This window comes from Aspergillus costaricaensis (assembly GCF_003184835.1).
Source record: "Aspergillus costaricaensis CBS 115574 unplaced genomic scaffold BO79scaffold_50, whole genome shotgun sequence".
NCBI classification, from domain to species: Eukaryota; Fungi; Ascomycota; class Eurotiomycetes; order Eurotiales; family Aspergillaceae; genus Aspergillus; species Aspergillus costaricensis.
This window is the reverse complement of record NW_020291850.1, coordinates 63733-80692: the sequence shown is the minus strand read 5'-3', so window position 1 is coordinate 80692 and position 16960 is coordinate 63733. Positions and strand designations below refer to the sequence as shown.

General features: G+C 49.8%; 5 protein-coding genes across 5 annotated transcripts; 1 reads left to right on the top strand and 4 right to left on the bottom strand.

Annotated features, from left to right (window-relative positions):
- Positions 1–575: 575 nt before the first annotated feature.
- BO79DRAFT_233030 (DUF3824 domain-containing protein) lies at positions 576–3248 on the bottom strand (the record flags this gene model as incomplete). The annotated part of the gene is made up of 3 exons (XM_025684268.1): positions 576–1003; positions 1057–1398; positions 1460–3248. 3 exons carry the CDS (start codon positions 3246–3248, stop codon positions 576–578), a joined length of 2559 nt encoding a protein of 852 aa, XP_025534578.1.
- A 3195-nt stretch (positions 3249–6443) lies between these two features.
- Positions 6444–8940, top strand: BO79DRAFT_65677 (Zn(II)2Cys6 transcription factor). The gene is made up of 3 exons (XM_025689557.1): positions 6444–7207; positions 7286–8454; positions 8548–8940. The coding sequence occupies exons 1-3, from the start codon at positions 6572–6574 to the stop codon at positions 8759–8761; spliced, it is 2019 nt and encodes a 672-aa protein (XP_025534577.1). The 5' UTR covers positions 6444–6571; the 3' UTR covers positions 8762–8940.
- A 412-nt stretch (positions 8941–9352) lies between these two features.
- On the bottom strand, positions 9353–11624 carry hxt8 (putative MFS monosaccharide transporter (Hxt8)). The gene is made up of 12 exons (XM_025688950.1): positions 11503–11624; positions 11406–11433; positions 11297–11358; positions 11055–11245; positions 10555–10983; positions 10451–10502; positions 10385–10394; positions 10184–10313; positions 9992–10131; positions 9798–9911; positions 9603–9708; positions 9353–9536 (listed from the first exon to the last, which is right to left on the bottom strand). The coding sequence occupies exons 1-12, from the start codon at positions 11560–11562 to the stop codon at positions 9386–9388; spliced, it is 1473 nt and encodes a 490-aa protein (XP_025534576.1). The 5' UTR covers positions 11563–11624; the 3' UTR covers positions 9353–9385.
- A 2598-nt stretch (positions 11625–14222) lies between these two features.
- Positions 14223–15381, bottom strand: BO79DRAFT_211713 (60S ribosomal protein eL42). The gene is made up of 4 exons (XM_025683070.1): positions 15342–15381; positions 14754–14846; positions 14500–14684; positions 14223–14430 (listed from the first exon to the last, which is right to left on the bottom strand). Exons 1-4 carry the CDS (start codon positions 15342–15344, stop codon positions 14391–14393), a joined length of 321 nt encoding a protein of 106 aa, XP_025534575.1. The 5' UTR covers positions 15345–15381; the 3' UTR covers positions 14223–14390.
- A 220-nt stretch (positions 15382–15601) lies between these two features.
- Positions 15602–16750, bottom strand: BO79DRAFT_182375 (uncharacterized protein). Its single transcript, XM_025680220.1, has 3 exons — positions 16646–16750; positions 16341–16590; positions 15602–16246 (listed from the first exon to the last, which is right to left on the bottom strand). Exons 1-3 carry the CDS (start codon positions 16709–16711, stop codon positions 15615–15617), a joined length of 948 nt encoding a protein of 315 aa, XP_025534574.1. The 5' UTR covers positions 16712–16750; the 3' UTR covers positions 15602–15614.
- Between the last annotated feature and the right edge of the window lie 210 nt (positions 16751–16960).

The window sequence follows — 16960 nt, the reverse complement described above, 5'->3', positions numbered from 1 at the left end:
ATTCTTGGTCTGGTGGTTGCCTTGTTTTCTTCTGGCTGCCTTGGATGGAACTGTCTTACTACTGTACTTGTGACCGAGGATAATGCAAAATGCAAGATACATCCAATGCGAACACCCCAAGAATGACAGCTGTTCTCGTCACAGTGAGTGAGAGAGGGAAATACAGTTAAACTTGACCTGTCGGTTGGATTGGTTCATGTATATCGTCCGGCTGTTGGGGTTGCAGATCTGCACATGTTACGCCCGGCATTTCCCTTTCCTGGAAGACGCATCCTCGTCCAAGGCAGGCACGCAGAGATCGGCATTTGAACTGGGAAATCTCCCTCAACGGGACGATCTATCAAATCTGCGAGATCGTTCGGCCGAACGTCGGCGTTATCAATTTCATTCTGCATAGACGAAGCCACATTGACAAGAGGGAAGCATTTGGTAGATACATGAGGCCGTTAAAGCGTAATATTCTCGTTAAAACAGACGTGTCAAACTCAGATCATTCATCATCATTACTTCGTTCGTCAAGCAGAAGCGGCATAAAAAGTAAAAAAAAAAAAGAAAGGTGACATTAAACACCATGATTACGCAAAGACTCGGTTAAATCCCCTCATGAGCTGCTCAAGCCGACCTGCCAGCGGATCATCGTCGGGCTGTGGCAGAAGCCGGCCATGCGAGTCAAACCGGTCTGGCAGATCAATCGTCGAATCAGAATCTGACTCTGTCGCATTATTCTGCTGGCCCTGTGACCCCGAGCGAGCATCACTACGTTTGTATGAAGAGTATGGCTCCGACGAAGAGTGTCGACGAGCCCGAGGGCGGTTGCGACGGCTCTCATGTACTGACCCAATAGTGGAATCGCTATCATCCGTCTCGTATCCGAGATCATTCTGCTTTTCGTGCTCTGATTGGATATCAAATACAACTGACTTTGGCCCTGGAGGCTGACTGGCAGCGCGTGATCGGCGTCTCCTCGCACGGGGAGTTCTCAGCGGTGACTGGATGTCTATACCTAAGTGACACTGTCAGTAATAGCCCAACTAGCGGCAGACTTCCTGAACCCACCATCGAATGCGCGGTCTTGGACAGTGGGCTGGGGATAGTTCGATGCACTCACATTCTCGTCTGCCCTGCGGGGCCGCGGAGCGTAAGGGTCTGGACCAGGGCCAGAGGGATATTCGTACGACTGGGGTGGCACTGGGCCAGGAGGGTGTGGATAGTCAGCCGGGCTGTAAGGTGCCGGTTCTGGGCGTGGGCCTGTCGCTGGAGGGGGCGGGAAGTAGTTGCCGTTTGGATAATACTGGTGATCATCAACTGGCCGAGGCGCTGCTGCAGGTGTGGCCGGATAGGGCAATGGGGTTTTGTACGAGTTGTCATATGGCTCACGGCGTGCATCCTCATCGGATTCTAGCAGACAACCGTCAGCTTGGAATGCCCTGTTTTTTTACCGCAGATTACCAAGGCTTACCCGGCCTATCTCTGTCCCTATCCGCTTTCTTGCGTTCGTTTCTCTGTGAAAGCTTGTGGGCCGCATACCCAACTCCCGTGGCGGCTAAAGCAGCTTCGGCAATTTCGCGGGAACGGCTGCGATGCTTGCCGTGACGGCTTCGACGCCTGCGGCGGCTGCCTCCATCGGAATCAGACGAGTCGCTACTGTATCGAACACCCCGGCTGCGGCTGCGACTGCGACTGAGACTGCGTGTTCGGTGCCTGGAAGAGCCGAACCCCGCAGCACCGCTGGCTACAGGATCAGAAGCGTCGGAATAATAACCATGCGGGCTCACTGGCCGACCATAGTAGTTAGGAGGTATGCTGCCATGGACTGGATGATCGCCGTATTCAATCAAACCAGGTGAGTCCCTTGTTGGATCAGGGTACACCTCCGACGGGGCACGGCTCCGCGACCTCGACCGTCGACGTTCCCGACGTCGTGACTCCTCCTCTTCTTTCTTTTCCTTGTTCTTCTCGTAGAGACCCGTTGCCGCTGCCGTTCCGAGTCCAGCTGCTACCACGGGGAGGGCCTTCCGGATAGCACTGTGTGATCGAGACTCGCGTCTGCGAGAGCGGGAACGGCTGCGTGCCTTCTCCACCAGCCCCGCTACAGCCGCTCCAGCCAGGCCGGCCTCTGCCATATGTTTCCTGCGTTGCGACTGGCTGCGTGTCTCTTCATGGCTATCCTTTAGCGATCTGCGCGAGCTCGAGGCGCGGCGATGGCGTGAGCGGCTTCGTCGGTCTTTGTTTGAATTTGACTTACTCCGCGCCAACGCCACGGCTCCGGCTATGGCAGCAGCGCCTAGGCCAAGTTCCGCAAGATGTCTGGCGCGTGAGTGGGAGTGTGAACGGCTGCGGCTGCGACGGCTATGGCTATGGCGGTGGTGATGATGGTGATGGTGATGGCGCGAGTGAGAGCTTCTGCCATCATCAATCGAATGGGAGCGATGTCGGCTTTTGCTGCGGTAGTGGTCTCTAACGCGCGAAACTGCCTCTGCCGCAACAGCCCCCAGAGCACCCGCGCCGACATCCCTGCCCAGGCGGCCCACACCGTCCGACACTTCTTCCCCTTCTTTTTTGCGGTGATTGCGAAGCAGTTCTGCGGCACCGACACCCGCTAGCGCACCCTCGGCCAGATGTCGCCGATGATGGGGGCTATCATCGTATTCTCGAACTTCTTTACGGATGTAAACCATGCTGTCGTCACTGCTATACGCCTCCTGGTCATCTCGATGGCGGGCAGCCTGAGAGATGGAGTCACTAGGGCTCAGTTCCCGTCGAGAACGGCGGTCATCATCGTATTCTCGAACACGGCGATGGTAGTAGTAACCTCCGGGCTCTCTGTCTACTTCAGAGCGGCGGACGATTTCGTAGTCGGACTCCCTCGGATTGACGTAGACCGGACCTCGGGCTTCAAGAAAGATTACCGGCTGAGCTTCACGAATGACAATGGGGGCGGGATGTCTGCGGATGCGTTCGGGCGCATAGTACTCACGTTCGTAATAGTCTCTTTCGGAGCGATAGTCATATGGGCGCGAGTCATAATCAACTTCACGCTCGTAGCGCTGCACGGTAAGAGGTTCTTCACGATCGACCGTGCGCCGAATCACCACCTCTCTATCACCAGGGTCCTCGCGGCGATAGAAAAAGTCGCGCTCACGTTCGTCTTCGGAGGGTATGACGTAACGCTTGATAGAGACGGTGGAAGAACGGGGCTCGTCCCACTCCCGCTCACGGTCTCGTTCTTTGTAGATGTACGTCGACATGAAGGGGGTGATTAACAATCTTCAAAGCTGGTAGGTATAGTTTTACTTGGATGAAATAACGATAGAAGGGTCACTCAAGAAGGGGAGAAGGGGCAAGGTTTAGAAGGGAGAGGAGGAAGATGGAAGATTTGAAAGATGGGAAGCGAGGCTGCAGGGAAGTGGGGTATTAGCAAGGCTGACGAAATGGCCGGGCGGGCAACACTGACTGACGCAGGAGGTTGATTGTTCTGTGTAAATTATCAGGGATCCCAGGGTGAGACAAGAGACGCCCGACGATAGGATAGTGAAGCAGGCGAAGCGCGCGGATGGTCAAAGAATCGAACAGTGGCTGAGCGAAGAGCAGTAATGCTAGTGGTGTTGTAATAGGGATTGGTTGGTGTGAGGAGGGGTAAAAATGGACGGGACAGCAAGTGGCACTTGGTAAAGTGTCTAGACGCGGATCCTTAGCAGCAGTCTAGTAGTCTAGTCTGGTTTCTTTCTATCTCCAGGAACTGAGTGGAGATGGCTTCAATTTGAAATCAGAGAGATCTTCTAATTTCTAATCCCACCGGACTTAAATCACAGGCAAAAGCGATGGCAAGAATGGAAGAGAAGATGACGAAGATGATGGAGAGGGAATGGAATGGAACTGAAATTGGATTGAATTGGATTGATTTGCCCCAAACAAGAAATTGATCGGCCACGTGAAGGCGAGACCTCGTGATGGCCCAATTAGGAAGCATCCCTGATACTGTAGAACTCGAGTTTCTTGTTCTCTCACTCCCTCCCTCTCTCTCTCTCTCTCTCTCTCTCTCTGACTCTTCCGTATCAACCCATCCTTACCAATCCGAATGCTTCACTTCTTTGCAGTGTACACAGAGTCCTTCTTGGCCTTCTTGGTGTGACAGTCATGAGGTCCTTCCCTGAACCCCAAACACACAAAGGATGAACGAGGCTGACATTGCGCCCGATGCTAACTAACTAATTAGTTAACTATTTACCATCGGCCTCTACATAGTCTGTACCCCTCGGACTCTCTCCATTCGGCTCCCATGGCCCGCTTAATTTCATAACTATGCCCTCAAAGTTGAACAAGATACCATGTTGTTGACTTGTACTTGATCCAGTCGTTCCTGATGGCCGGTTCCACGGATCCCGGTGGGTTGGGCGTGTCGATAAACCATGGAAGCATGCCGCCTGTCAATCAGTGGACCAGAAATGCATTTATTTCTTTTCCAAAGCTTGCTTCGAAATTTCTATGCAAGTGTCTAGCCATGTGTAACTCGGACTTGCGAGACCCTTCCGGACTTCGAGAATGTGCGGAACTGGATTCCGAATAGCCGCGGTGGCGCTTTCACATTTGACTTCTGATCTGCCTCTTTTCCTTTGCCCGATGTTTACTTTTTTTCCCCAGGCAAACTTTCTTTGATTTGCCCCTAGTTCCCCCTTCTGACATGCTCCCCCATCAAGGATTGACGTCTTCTTTCCTGTCATTTCGGAGATCCCCAGACTGTGCACCGCAATTGCGACCTCTCGCAGTTAATTTCCTTCACGGGGAATTGGCTAGCCAAGACCAAAGTGGTCTGCTGGGTCTACACTTTCCTCGTATCGTCTCATTCTCTATGGGGTCTGATTTCTCACTAATGTTAGGCGAACCTCCGACCCGTGGGTCATAATTCGCCACGCGAACAGCTAGAGCCACCCACACTTTTTAGTATTCTTTGCCCGAGTTCAGTCCGTATGCATCGGACTATTGGATGCTACGAAAATCACGCTGGCATCACTTACCTACATCATGCATGATCAAAGTACATACTTTTTCCACTTGGCTGCTTGCGTGTCGCTAGTTCTCCTTCGGCTCCCAGATGTGTGACATAATGCTTTACTCATGCAGCGGTCAGCCATGTTTGCCCGTTGAGATCTTGCCGTCCCTTTTAGATCCGCAAACTGCTCTGGCGCTTGGGGCGATGCATTTCCTCTTGACTCCTTCCGAAACGAGACTATCTCGACGATGATCCCTGCATCCAGTTGGCTTGCGTTAACTTGCGTGCCCGGAGGCTTTTATGAAAACCGACTAAAAGCCCCCATCTGTAAGCGGTCTTCTTGCGCTTTGACCCCCAGCTTCTGATGCTGGGGTCCATCTAGCCCACATGGGTTCTGTTGCACGGCGTTATCTCATAATATTGCTTTTGGATTCGCCCGCGTGCCTCTTCCGGTTCGATCAATTGAACGAGCTAAGGAATAGCCCCTGGAGATCAAGGCAAACTTTTCTACAAGTGGTGCCTATCTTCGATGCGCACAGACGGATCGTCCGTTGCCATGAGATGAGTAGTCGAAGCGTGGGCTAAATCGCCACACTCGTTGATTTCCGGCAGGCTACCCCGAGGAAGAGCAAGCGGAGCAAGCGGAGCAACTAATTTTCTTGAGACGGTGGGCGTGGGAATCCATACGCCCTCTTGCAGTTCTCTGCGTGGCGGTGACGTCTCCTGATCCCTTTAGCCTCAGCCGCTATATCCCACGCGAGTTTCGACGGGCCATGAAGCAGCAATTGGAAGAAACTAATAGGTTCGGCCTTCAGCCTAGGACCCACTAAGACCACAGACCCGAGTACCGGGGAACGTCATTGCGATCCTCGATCCGTCTCAGCCCCTTGCGACTGGTCTCCTCGTCGGGCCCAGAATGACAGGGATCTCGTAAAATCCACTCATGCGGTGACTAGGTCACATTCGGTATGTTTCTGGAAGAGTTCCATGCGTCAGAATTTGCCCCTAGTGCCTTCAATTGATGCACTCTCTGGCCAAGGAGACGGGATGTGCAAATTAAATGCATGATGCACTCTAACTAAATCGGAAAGAGATCTCAAATGCTGCGACGCGGCTATGCTGGCTCGAGCAATCCTTTGCAGTCGCTAGATCCCTTTTTGGTTATCTGGAATGACGCCGGTGCATGCTTGCAGAAAATTAATGGAATAGAGACAGAGAAAAAGAAAAACATGCGCCAAGGGACCCATACTGAGGGAAAAGGCTCTGGCATATTGCCTGCCTCTCAGTCGGCCCCCAATGCATTCTTATTGTTTGCAGATCTGTGATAGGATTTATTCGGTTTAAAAGAGCGCCAGGTACCCTTAAAGGCTTCTGTGCCTATGATCTTTTGTTTCTTCCAGTCATCTCAAGCCTTACCAAGCCAGTTTCACTGGGCCTCATTCCCTGCGGCTGGGTCTACAACTATCCTCCGTTGCCTTTGAACCGCACCCGCCAACCTTACCCAGCATAGTGGAGGTTAACTGAGCCTCTAAAACCCAAAATTTGCTCTTGTTTCTCGTCCGCCCTCCACTCCTAACTAGCATGGCCACCTCAAGTCGCTCAAGCAGCAAGAGATTACCCATAAGTTGCCAAGCATGTCGCTCGAGAAAGATACGCTGCTCTCGTGACGGACGTCCGTGCCAGACCTGTGTTCGTCGGGGATTGGGCGCTGAGGATTGCATATACCTGGGTCAGCCCAGGCTGTCCTCCGAGCATGCCTTAACAGCGGAGTCGGCGGGGCAGACACATCTGCTCGCACGGATCCGCGACCTCGAAGAGCTACTTCAGAGACAGGCGCAATCACAGTCAAGTGGCTCTGTGTCCCCGCAAAATTCGCCTAGTGCTACGGGCAGCTTCCTTGAGTCCGATAGAGGTGTCGAGTTAAAGCCTAGCAATCTGAGAAGCCCCTTGGTAAATAACGTTGGCACTCTTCAGAGCTTTGCATCTGGATACGTTCGTTATTTACCATTCGCAACCCATGCCCACCAACTTCAACTGAGTCCTACCGGTACAGGCTCTTCACTTCCCAGTGTAGATAGTGAAATACCAGATGAGAGCGACGACCTTCAAATTCCGTTGGCGAAAAACTCTGTTTCCAGGGAAGAGCTGGTTGCTATTCTGCCGCCGCGTCGGTATTGCGATGCGTTGAAGAATGTCTACTTTCAAGTATTCTCTCCAGTATGTTGGACCATTGCTTGAGTTTCATCCTCACAAAGCCTCTTTCACCTATAGTATCACTGCTAATCGGAGACCTAGATGTTTCATATTCTACATGACCTGACATTTGAGGCCGAATACCAACAATTTTGTCATGATTCTAGCAGCGTCACAACAGCATGGATCGCGCTACTGTTTGCCATTCTGGGAATTGCCGTCACAGCGCTCGAGGATGACGAACCGTTACTTTCCGATTTAGGTCGGGAGAAGACTGTCACCCGTAACATCAAAATCCTATCATCGCGGTATCGATCTGCCTCACTGCGCTGTCTGGCCGCAGATGATGTCCTCTCTCGTCACTCCATCAATTCTCTCCAATCACTTATCCTGATAAATTATGCCCGTGTTCACCGGGGGCTTCCTACCTGGACTCTTTTAGGCTTCACACATCATGTCGCCATATCCATGGGCTGTCATGTTGACCCAGATCGATTCCCGCTTGGGCCTATTGAGCGTGAAGAGCGCAGACGAGCTTGGGCCGGAGTAACAATGCTTTATACTATTCAGAATACAGTATTTGGCCATCTTGGCCATCACATACCCTCTCAGGGTGTGAAGCCTCCCCTGGAGATCAACGACGTGGACCTACTCACGGGGTCATTATCTGAGCAGTCGACCCGTCCAACGCAAATGACGTATTTCCTGCTTGAATTTCGATTGGACAAGGTCTTGTCTATGATCTGCCAGACACTTTTTAGCTTCTGTCCCAAGTTCAGCCTCTCTCAACTGGAAGCGCAGGTTTTGGCCGTTCATGAGATATGTGACAGGCGATATCAAGTTAACCCCAACCTTGAGCCTCTGCCAGTACATCATGTCGCCAATCTCAATATCCTTTACAGCTATATCCACCAGCTACTTTTGCTTCTACTTCGACCAGGTCTATGCTGCTACCTTCAAGGTGAATTTACACCAGAAACGTACGCCGCTAGAACGAAATGTGTGGCTTCTGCAAAGGCATCTCTCTCGATCTATCACTCGCTCCATGAGTCGCCCCAGTTCGCCTCATACAAATGGTACAACTGTGGGCTTGGAAGCTTTCACGCTTTCCACGCAGCTGTAGTCTTGTCAGTGACATTGATGTATCCTGAGAGTCAATTTGAATTTGTCGAGATAAAAGATATGCTCTGGAAGTCGATGGACGTGTTTGCTGCTCTATCAAATCGCAGCAATTTCTGCAGCAAAGCGGTCCCCGTCCTTCGTCGGCTCATGTGAGTACTTCTTTCTTTCATGAGGCTGCTAGCTTCCTACACTAGTTCAGCCCCTCCGAGGGATATCATAGCTAATGGAACACAAATCTCTAGCGACATGGCCTGCACCAGAGGCCAACAAGCAGTCTTGACTGTGGACCCAAACACGGGTCTCATAAGCTCCCCGAATGACCTTACGCAGGACTTATCGCCAATAGCTCCCGAGTACATCATGGAGCCGCTCTTTGCCCAGCTCCAACCTCAGAGTTGGGTCAGTCCTACGTCTGTTTATTGGGACGGTTGGAAGTTCCTGTTTGAACGGGGGTAGGCACCAGAGCAGAGACAAACACATATTACATGAAACCATGATGCGACAGACCACATGTTGCTCATTCTCTGTGCTGCCTAATATCGCTCAAGGGGCCCTGAGATACAGAAACGAAACTCAGGCTGCCTGAGGCGCCTTGAGGGTCCATGCAACTGCTTATAACGTGAGGCATGGGCGTGCCTACGACTCAAGCACGCTTTGGAAGATACGCCACCACATGGCTGTGTCTTTCAGCTGCGAGTCACACGATAAGCGCGCCGCCTATCGCTAGACAGCGAGAATAACGCGACATGCATATTTCATGTCTCTGGAGGGTTAATGACACGAGTGTCGGGTAAACAGCCTATTAGCCCGACATCAAATGGCTATAGGCAGAGCTGCTTCCAGACACCCCTTACGATAATCAACGAAAAGAACATAACGAGCTCTGATAATCTTACCTAATATAATTCCACAATACAATAGACGGTCATTTATTTCGGCTACTAATGATATTCTTGTTACCAACTTACAAAACTTAGTATCAATAACGTCGTAAACCCCCACCAAGTCCCAGTATAACAACTCCTGCATGTCTAACGACCAAACCACCCCCATTCTCCTATCAGTCAAGTGGAAAATCAATCAGGCCCTCTCATCATACACCACCTCAACACGTTCAGAATTACATTTCGCATCTGGATCCTCATCCTCACCATCACCCCGTTTGTCAGATGTAATGACCTTATCTCCAAAGGATGCCGCGATCTCTTCAAGTGTGCGTTGTTTCGTTTCACTAGTATTCAGAACGGGGTTAGATTAGTTCACAGCCTTTGAAGATAGAGGAGAAAGATCCACTCACGGAAAGTAAAAATAAGCCACGGTAAAGAAGAAGACAGTGCATGCTACGAAAACGTAGTAGTAGTTTTCGCCGATGTTGGCAAATGCACTGGGGCCGGCTTCGGTGACTGCCAAGTTGTGATTGGTTAGTGTTGACGCTTTGGTATTGATGGTGTGTGGGTGATATGGGTTTGAGGAAGGAAGGGGATTGACTAACTGGCTACGTTGACTATAAAGTGTGATGCTGCGGCTAGACCCATTACTTTGCTCCGGAGAGCTATGGGGAGGACTTCGGCGCCGTAGAGCCAGGTTGTGCTGTTGAGCATGCCGTCTGTTTTGTTTCCGAGGTATTCTGTGTTAGTTTCATCTATGTGCTTGTTTGGGGAGATGGTTTGTTGATTGGCGACATACAGTATGCTACCACGAAGAGATAGATTCCCAGAATGGCAAAGCCTTTTCCGACTCGGTTGTCGGTGTTTTGGAATTCGCGTTGCATGACGGCTGCGTAGATCTCGACGATAATGATGCCGCCCAAGCCGGATAGAAGCATTCTGTATTTTGTTAGGTATACAGCACGGCTTGTTTAACTGGAGGATGATGTACTTCCGACGACCCCATTGGTCGGTTAGGTATTTGGTTGTGAGGCAGTTGAAGATGAATGCCACTGTGCCGTATACGGCGGCTAGTGCAAGGATAGTATGCGAGTCTATTCCGAGGGATTTGTATAGAGTTGCTGCTGGTCGTGAGTATGGGATGAAGAGGCCGAGGCTAGAGGGAGAAAGGGGGCTAAGATTTAATACTAACTTTGATAGTACTAGATACTGGTTAGAATCCATCTTGTCCTTGATGCGGATTGGAGGGGTCACTCACTTGTATCACATTCACACCAGTAAGACTAGTCATGGTCTGCACAGTAATCGATCTATGGGCGTATCAGAGCAGGTACACTTTGGTCAGAATTGTGAACGACTTACACTAATGCACGGCGTCTAAACAGTCTGAATATATCCTTGTAGGAAGTTATTTCTCGCTCCTTCTCGTATTCAATTTGCGCCACCATCGCGGCAAACTCCTGCTGGAGTTCATCCGCAGGCACACCTCGACGGATCCTCTTATACTGGACCTGCGCCTGTTCAACTTTCCCTTTACGGATCAGATGGCGCGGAGAGTCGGGCATAAAGGTGATCAGTCCAAAGAACATGATGACACCCCAAGGCACTTGTATTCCAAGAGGAAGTCTCCATTGAACTGGTCCATAAGGCGCGTAGCTGCAAGCATATCCGATCCAGTTGGAGGCCATCGTTCCGAAGGAGATGCCACACCCTGAAATGCCACCGATCAGGCCGCGATAGCGGGGGTCTGAGATTTCGCTCAAATATATGGGAACCGTAGCGACAAGACCCCTAAGCAGGTACGGTATGATTAGCTATGCTTCAAAGTAGTTTTCTCCCCATAATCAGTGAAGGAAACTCACCCGACTGCATAGCCAGCTAACGCACGCCCAGCAAGGAACATTCCGATATTGACTGAAGCTGTCTGAATGACTGTACCAATTGTGACGACTACACATAGTAGCTCCATAAATCGAAGACGTCCAAGTTTATCTCCGACTGCAGTCTGAGTGAGTGCGCCGACTGCTTCGCCGGCAATGTAAACTGAGACGACCTAGACCTTCTCAGCTCTATTTTCAGTGAAAAGCGATGATCTTAGACATACAGCACCAGTGAGGCCATTGGAAGGGTTGTTCATGTAGTTTATCCAGCTTTGATGAGCGATTGCTAGTTCTGTCAGTCATAACCGCAGAGTGACCATTTGCTATTCTTACTTGTCGTAGCGATGCCCGTATCGAATCCCTACGTATGAGTCTCTCAGCCGGGGCTCAAGACAGATAGAGCAATCACCTGAGTGAAGATGGTACTCACGAAAAGAAAGGTTCCGATTGCAGCAAACAGCGCAACGCCAATCGTAAACCACGCAGCCATCTTGACAATCGCGGGGCACAGGTGGAAGAAGGACGGTTAGAGATCACATATCGATAGTCCCTCTGCAAGGGAAAAGCGCCATCTTAACATAACGCTGTCTGTCCTACGTCAAGCAGGCCGTGCCAATGAGCATTCAGCCGAGGGTACGTCATGATAGCAGCCGCTCGGAGTATGACCGACCGAAGGGCGCATGAAGTACAAAGACTTGGTAAAGCAGACCAGATTATGGAGTTGTGAAGACCGTATTATGTGGGGCTAAGAGTTCAAGCACTGGGGTTTCCCCGCATTCAAGTCTGGGAGATCTAGTAGTAGATGGTTTAGGTCCGGGAGAGGCGTGGGGGTGACCTCTCAAGACAGGCCTCATCGCATCATTGACTTGTCTCTTCTATCGGCCGGAAGAATGGTTGGAGTGAGCTTGATCCATGCGACATACTTTTCAACGCGATTAGAGCAAAGACTGGTGCGACAATCACGCAAAAAAGGGCTTGAGCAATTGGAGAAGTGTTCCAAAGAAAGTATGAACTAAAGTGATTACGGGAGGGGAAAGGGGAGATCTTTTCCAATATTCGAAACGTCCAAAAAGCCCGTCGTCTTGTGACTTCCCGCAATTGGTTACTCCCCCCTCTGCAGCCATGTGTACATGGAAACAACACATGAATAGTAGAAAGCTCATGTACAAGGGTTGAGAGTAGATCGTGCTAGGCTGGATTTTGTCTAATCTCCGAGATCGATAACACTACTGCAGTCATCATGATGCCACTTTTCTAAGCCTACGTATATTTACAGCACTAGTATTGTGACCATTAGATGCACCATATAATATATATCTCACACAGATATAAGACTAGTAGTGGTACTACTACTACCAGTGAAGACATACCCGCTTCATGCCCAGTGTATGGCAAGTCTAGACTTATAGTGTATCGCAGTTTTAATTCCATAGAGACTTAACCACCCTAAAATCGATACAACAATCAAAGCAGGTAAGGGGACACTCATACTAAACATCTCGCCAGTATACTCCGCAAACCCATTACCGGCCTGGACAAACAGGCACCAATCCACTAACCCCAAAGCGGAAGGACTCGCTTCCCACACAACACCCGGCAAATTCCTCGCTTAATCGACACTAGTCACGCTAGCGCCATACCGCCCAAGCCCGCCAGGTATAAAGTCTCGCTGCACCCGCCCTCTCTTTAGACTTTTTCTTCTTTTCTTCTCCAGCTCTCTTTGCCTTTTGGCTTAGATCAAGTGTAGTATCTGTTCTTTTCAGTTTAATCTCTGAAAGTGTTCTAAGGAACACAACATTGATTAATCTTATTTTTGCACCCCGTGGCGGGACCTCTGTGCTTGCGCATGTCTTGCTACACAGTGTCATCGGGCTTACACTACCCCCGATCGACGCGAACACCCCTTTTTCATCAATTTGGTCGGCTTGTCCGACTGGTTGGAGAAGAAGTTTTGCTCTATAGTGTAGTAGTAGCTAGCTAGCTGGTGAAGGATTAAATACATTGGTTGTCCAATTACTGTCTAGTACGGAGTAGCAATTAAGCAAAAGTCCAACCATGGAATTCTTCCAAGGAGGTCAAATGTCTGGCGTAGTGGCTGTGTGTTGTGTGTGACTACCGAACGGAGTACTCAGTACTCCATGGAGGAAGAAAGTGAGGTTTTGTTTTGGCAGATGGACTGACTACGTCTTGTGCCATATCGAAGACCTTGATCACGGTACATTCCGCAGAATAGCTCCCCGTCAACTAGAATTGAGATACCAAACTACTACAGAGCACTTCAAGCCTGCTTTTGGTCAATGAGCCTCGAAGTCCTACAATCATTCCATCACCGTACACCAAAAACCATTAAAGAGTCAACCCCTCACCGCTCTTCAGACCGCTTATAGCGGCAGAACCTAGCGAACCTCGCTCAAAATACTTCGGATTTAAGCGGATTTAAGAAATTACAGTCCCAAAAAACTCAGTTGCGAAACTGTTCGTTTTCTGCTTGAGCGGCAGAAAACTGGTTCATTGACCGCCGCACCCGCTGGTTGCAGAACTGCACAGCGGTAGTGCCCTTTTCATCACGTACTTAGCTAGCACTAATAGAATGAACAAATCCCTTTTTAATTGTGGCTTAACGTCTCACAGACAGCTTCTTTATCGTCATAAAGTAGTTAGCAAGCCCGAACGAATCTTAGTAGATTTCATCGCATGCGGAGGAGGCTATACAAAAACCGTCCAATATGTTGAAGATTAGGCCAGACTTTGATATCTCTATACGCATATAGATACTTCAAGTAGGAACATAGATGATTTGAACATTGAGGCTGAAACTACGGCATTTATGCCCTGACTTCGGAATCATATAGATCCTGTGATGATAAATGCAAAGTAGATAATGTCGATAACCTTCTAATCTTAATCACGGCGACTATCACTTGGTGCGTCCAACATTTTTCCGGACATACTATAATCTTGGAGTAGTTTAGCGCGTCTTATCGGACACTGGGGTGGGAACATGAGTCGTGGTAGATGATAACGCTGTTGGTATTGGTAAGGCAAGACCCTTGACGATATCAAGATAAGGCGCAGCCGGGTTATAGTGATCTACGTCACGTTAATTTCAGGGAAATACATCTTCTCTACACTCCCTACACCACGATGCAGCACAATAGTTCGTCAAGAGACTCATCAACTAGGAGTCATATATTCTTTCATTTTTTTCTTGAATATGAGATCCTATTCCATCTTCCATTGCCGATGTCATAGCCGCCGCCGCAGCATTGCGGTCTGTGCAATGCATGAAACCCAGAGCCGAACAAGAAAACCGCAAATTTAGAAGACAAGAGCAGCACCCTTGGTCTTCTTGTCACCACTGTTGAGAAAGAAAAAGATGTGGTTAGCATCACCCATCATCGATTGTATGCTAGGCATAAGAACGTACCCAAGCTCGAAGTGCTTGCAGCGCTTCAGAGAAAGCTGCTTCTTGGTCTTGCAAGCAGTGCACTCAAGACGGAGAACGATCTTCTTGGTGGTCTTGGCCTTCTTGTGGAAGACGGGCTTGGTCTGACCACCATAACCGCTCTGCTTCCGGTCGTAACGACGCTTACCCTGGGCGAACAGGGAGGCCTGTAGAGAATCATGATTGCATCAGCATAGGTCGCGCGGTGGGCTCGGTTTTGCTTGGGCAGTGTTCACCTTTCCAGCCTTGTACTGGGTGACCTTGTGCTGGGTGTGCTTGTGGCACTCCTTGGACTTGCAGTACGTCCGGCGGGTTTTCGGAACGTTGACCTGAAAGCGAGAGAAGTTTGATCAGCCCCTGCTGTGGTAGGATGGTATTATAGAACGTCCGCAGTCTGTTCCTGAGTTCCTCGTCGTCGGAGATGGTATTTCACGGTGGGCATGGTATTGGTTCGAAGAAGCGAGAAAAAAAGCAGATGCTGATATAGCAAGGGTGTCGTCACTCAAGAGCAATTCGTTTTTTCAATGGTTTTCGGTCGCACTCAGCATCTCTCACTTCATCCCACAATTAATCGCGGGGCATTTCCCCGGTCGAAAATTCCATCTCTTTTAACCATTTTGCATTTATATTGACAGCTCAGGATTTTCGTTTTGCAGCTTCGATCGTTGCGCTTCGTATAGTGCCGCTTTTCAAGTCGGTTCGCCGTGGGAAAAGAGTGCCGTATGTCGTCCCATCTCGTAGTATGTCGATTGACCGAAAAACACTTCTCCGACGCCCAGGAACACGGAAATAAGACTGATAAACGATCAGAACAATATCCTTACCATTTTGACTGACTTGGCCGGATCGCGAACTTGGTGGTCGTTGATAGTCTCTTGTCGGGAGGATCGAGTTGGGCTGGCCGTGTGTTGTGGGATTTCGTTCGCTTAGGGTGCGGCCTAACCGCGTTTGTGTGCCACCCGCCAAGACCGCCCGTGGTTAGTGGCTGCCTCAGGCAAAGACCCATACCATCCCCATAGTTATCTATCGAATCGTATTCATTCGCTCACCCACTGTCTAGGTTATTCAAAACTGGGTTGTTGCTAATTAGAGACCCTTTACTGAAATCCTTTGCCGACAACAACGGCTTCTCCTCCGCCGTAGAAAGACGTCCCTTTACAAAATTCCAACCCTTTTTCCTGTCCGACAAGCCATTCCCCTTTCCCAGAGATGGCTCCGTCTCCTCGAAACCAGTATTTCGTCCGGAGCATCTCATTAATCTTCTCCACCCTCTCTACCAGTGCGGCCACCCGCGCATGGTCCACCGCTTCGTCTTCCACTTTATCGGGGTTGTCTATCACAAATCCGTCCCGGGTGATGAACCGCGCAATTGTAATATGTGCTGAGAGTGCAATATACCTCGGCTTCATTTGTAATCCCGTCGCTGTGACAATACTCGAAACATCACGTCGCAAATGGTGATAAGTGTATCCATCGCCGTCCACATCGTGGGCAGTTGTAGTCTCTTCTCCAGCAGCAGGGACAAAACTCAGCGCCATGGCAGTTGCATCGTAACTGATCATAGGCTTGACCAGCCGTGTTCGATGATGAAATAGAAAATCCACCAGCTTCGGCACAACGCCACTATCCTGGAGATGAGAAACCAATCCTTCAACCTCCGGCTCAGGTCGACAGCTGGCGATCTCTAATGTAGTCATATGCAATTGCTCTGGGGGCGTGAACCATATGCCTAGCAAAAGGGTGAAATGGAACCGATCAGTTGAACCAGGCAATACAGCACAAGGGATACAGAGAGTGCCCCGCAAAGGCAAGATAGAACTAACTTGGGGCAATTTCTCGAATGGCCTGTTGGACCTCAGCGACCAAGTCCCGGATATGCTGCGGGGGTCGAGCGTATAGTGTGAGGTTATGCCGAGGATCGACAAAAGGCAGTGTTTCGCAGTTGGCGCTTGCATGCAACTTTTTCAGAATATCGTCAATCTGCCAGCCTTTGAAATCGGGGCTGAGGAGCTTTTCTCTGTATTGGACATTGCGGTTGGACCGGTGAGCTTCATATCGAGCTTGGATTTGTTTCTGTGATCGGGTTTGTCAGGAATGTTGTTCTTAAAAGAGCTGTTGGGTGTTGTACTGGGTCATCTTGACATTCTGCAATGAGAACGTCAAATGGATTGGCTTCTTCGACAGTATTTCCCATGGTGCAGGATGTGACGCCTATTTACAGTGTGCTTTTGTAGCAAACTCGGTAGAATGGTGGTATTTGAGAGGTGTTTGAGTAAGATAACAGATCGCCAAGGGGCTGGTGCTATATATATCCCAGTCCCGTTAAGGGTACATCGAGACCATTACAAACAGTCAAAGCATATTTCGAACAATTAGCGTTGAACTTTGCAATTTAACAAGTAGAAGAAACTCGCAATTATTTCATATGATCAAACAAAACCAC

Coding starts and splice junctions, on each gene's coding strand:
- BO79DRAFT_182375 (XM_025680220.1), bottom strand. CDS start 16,711: ATGGGAAATACTGTCGAAGAAGCCAATCCATTTGACGTTCTCATTGCA. Junction 16,591..16,645: donor CAGAATGTCAAGATGACCCA/GTACAACACCCA, acceptor ACCCGATCACAG/AAACAAATCCAAGCTCGATA. Junction 16,247..16,340: donor CATTCGAGAAATTGCCCCAA/GTTAGTTCTATC, acceptor CCCTTTTGCTAG/GCATATGGTTCACGCCCCCA.
- hxt8 (XM_025688950.1), bottom strand. CDS start 11,562: ATGGCTGCGTGGTTTACGATTGGCGTTGCGCTGTTTGCTGCAATCGGA. Junction 11,359..11,405: donor TACGGGCATCGCTACGACAA/GTAAGAATAGCA, acceptor TGACAGAACTAG/CAATCGCTCATCAAAGCTGG. Junction 9,709..9,797: donor CTTTATAGTCAACGTAGCCA/GTTAGTCAATCC, acceptor ACAACTTGGCAG/TCACCGAAGCCGGCCCCAGT.
- BO79DRAFT_211713 (XM_025683070.1), bottom strand. Junction 14,685..14,753: donor CCCAGTACAAGGCTGGAAAG/GTGAACACTGCC, acceptor GATTCTCTACAG/GCCTCCCTGTTCGCCCAGGG. Junction 14,431..14,499: donor TGCAAGCACTTCGAGCTTGG/GTACGTTCTTAT, acceptor CTTTCTCAACAG/TGGTGACAAGAAGACCAAGG.
- BO79DRAFT_65677 (XM_025689557.1), top strand. CDS start 6,572: ATGGCCACCTCAAGTCGCTCAAGCAGCAAGAGATTACCCATAAGTTGC. Junction 7,208..7,285: donor ACTTTCAAGTATTCTCTCCA/GTATGTTGGACC, acceptor TCGGAGACCTAG/ATGTTTCATATTCTACATGA. Junction 8,455..8,547: donor CCCGTCCTTCGTCGGCTCAT/GTGAGTACTTCT, acceptor ACAAATCTCTAG/CGACATGGCCTGCACCAGAG.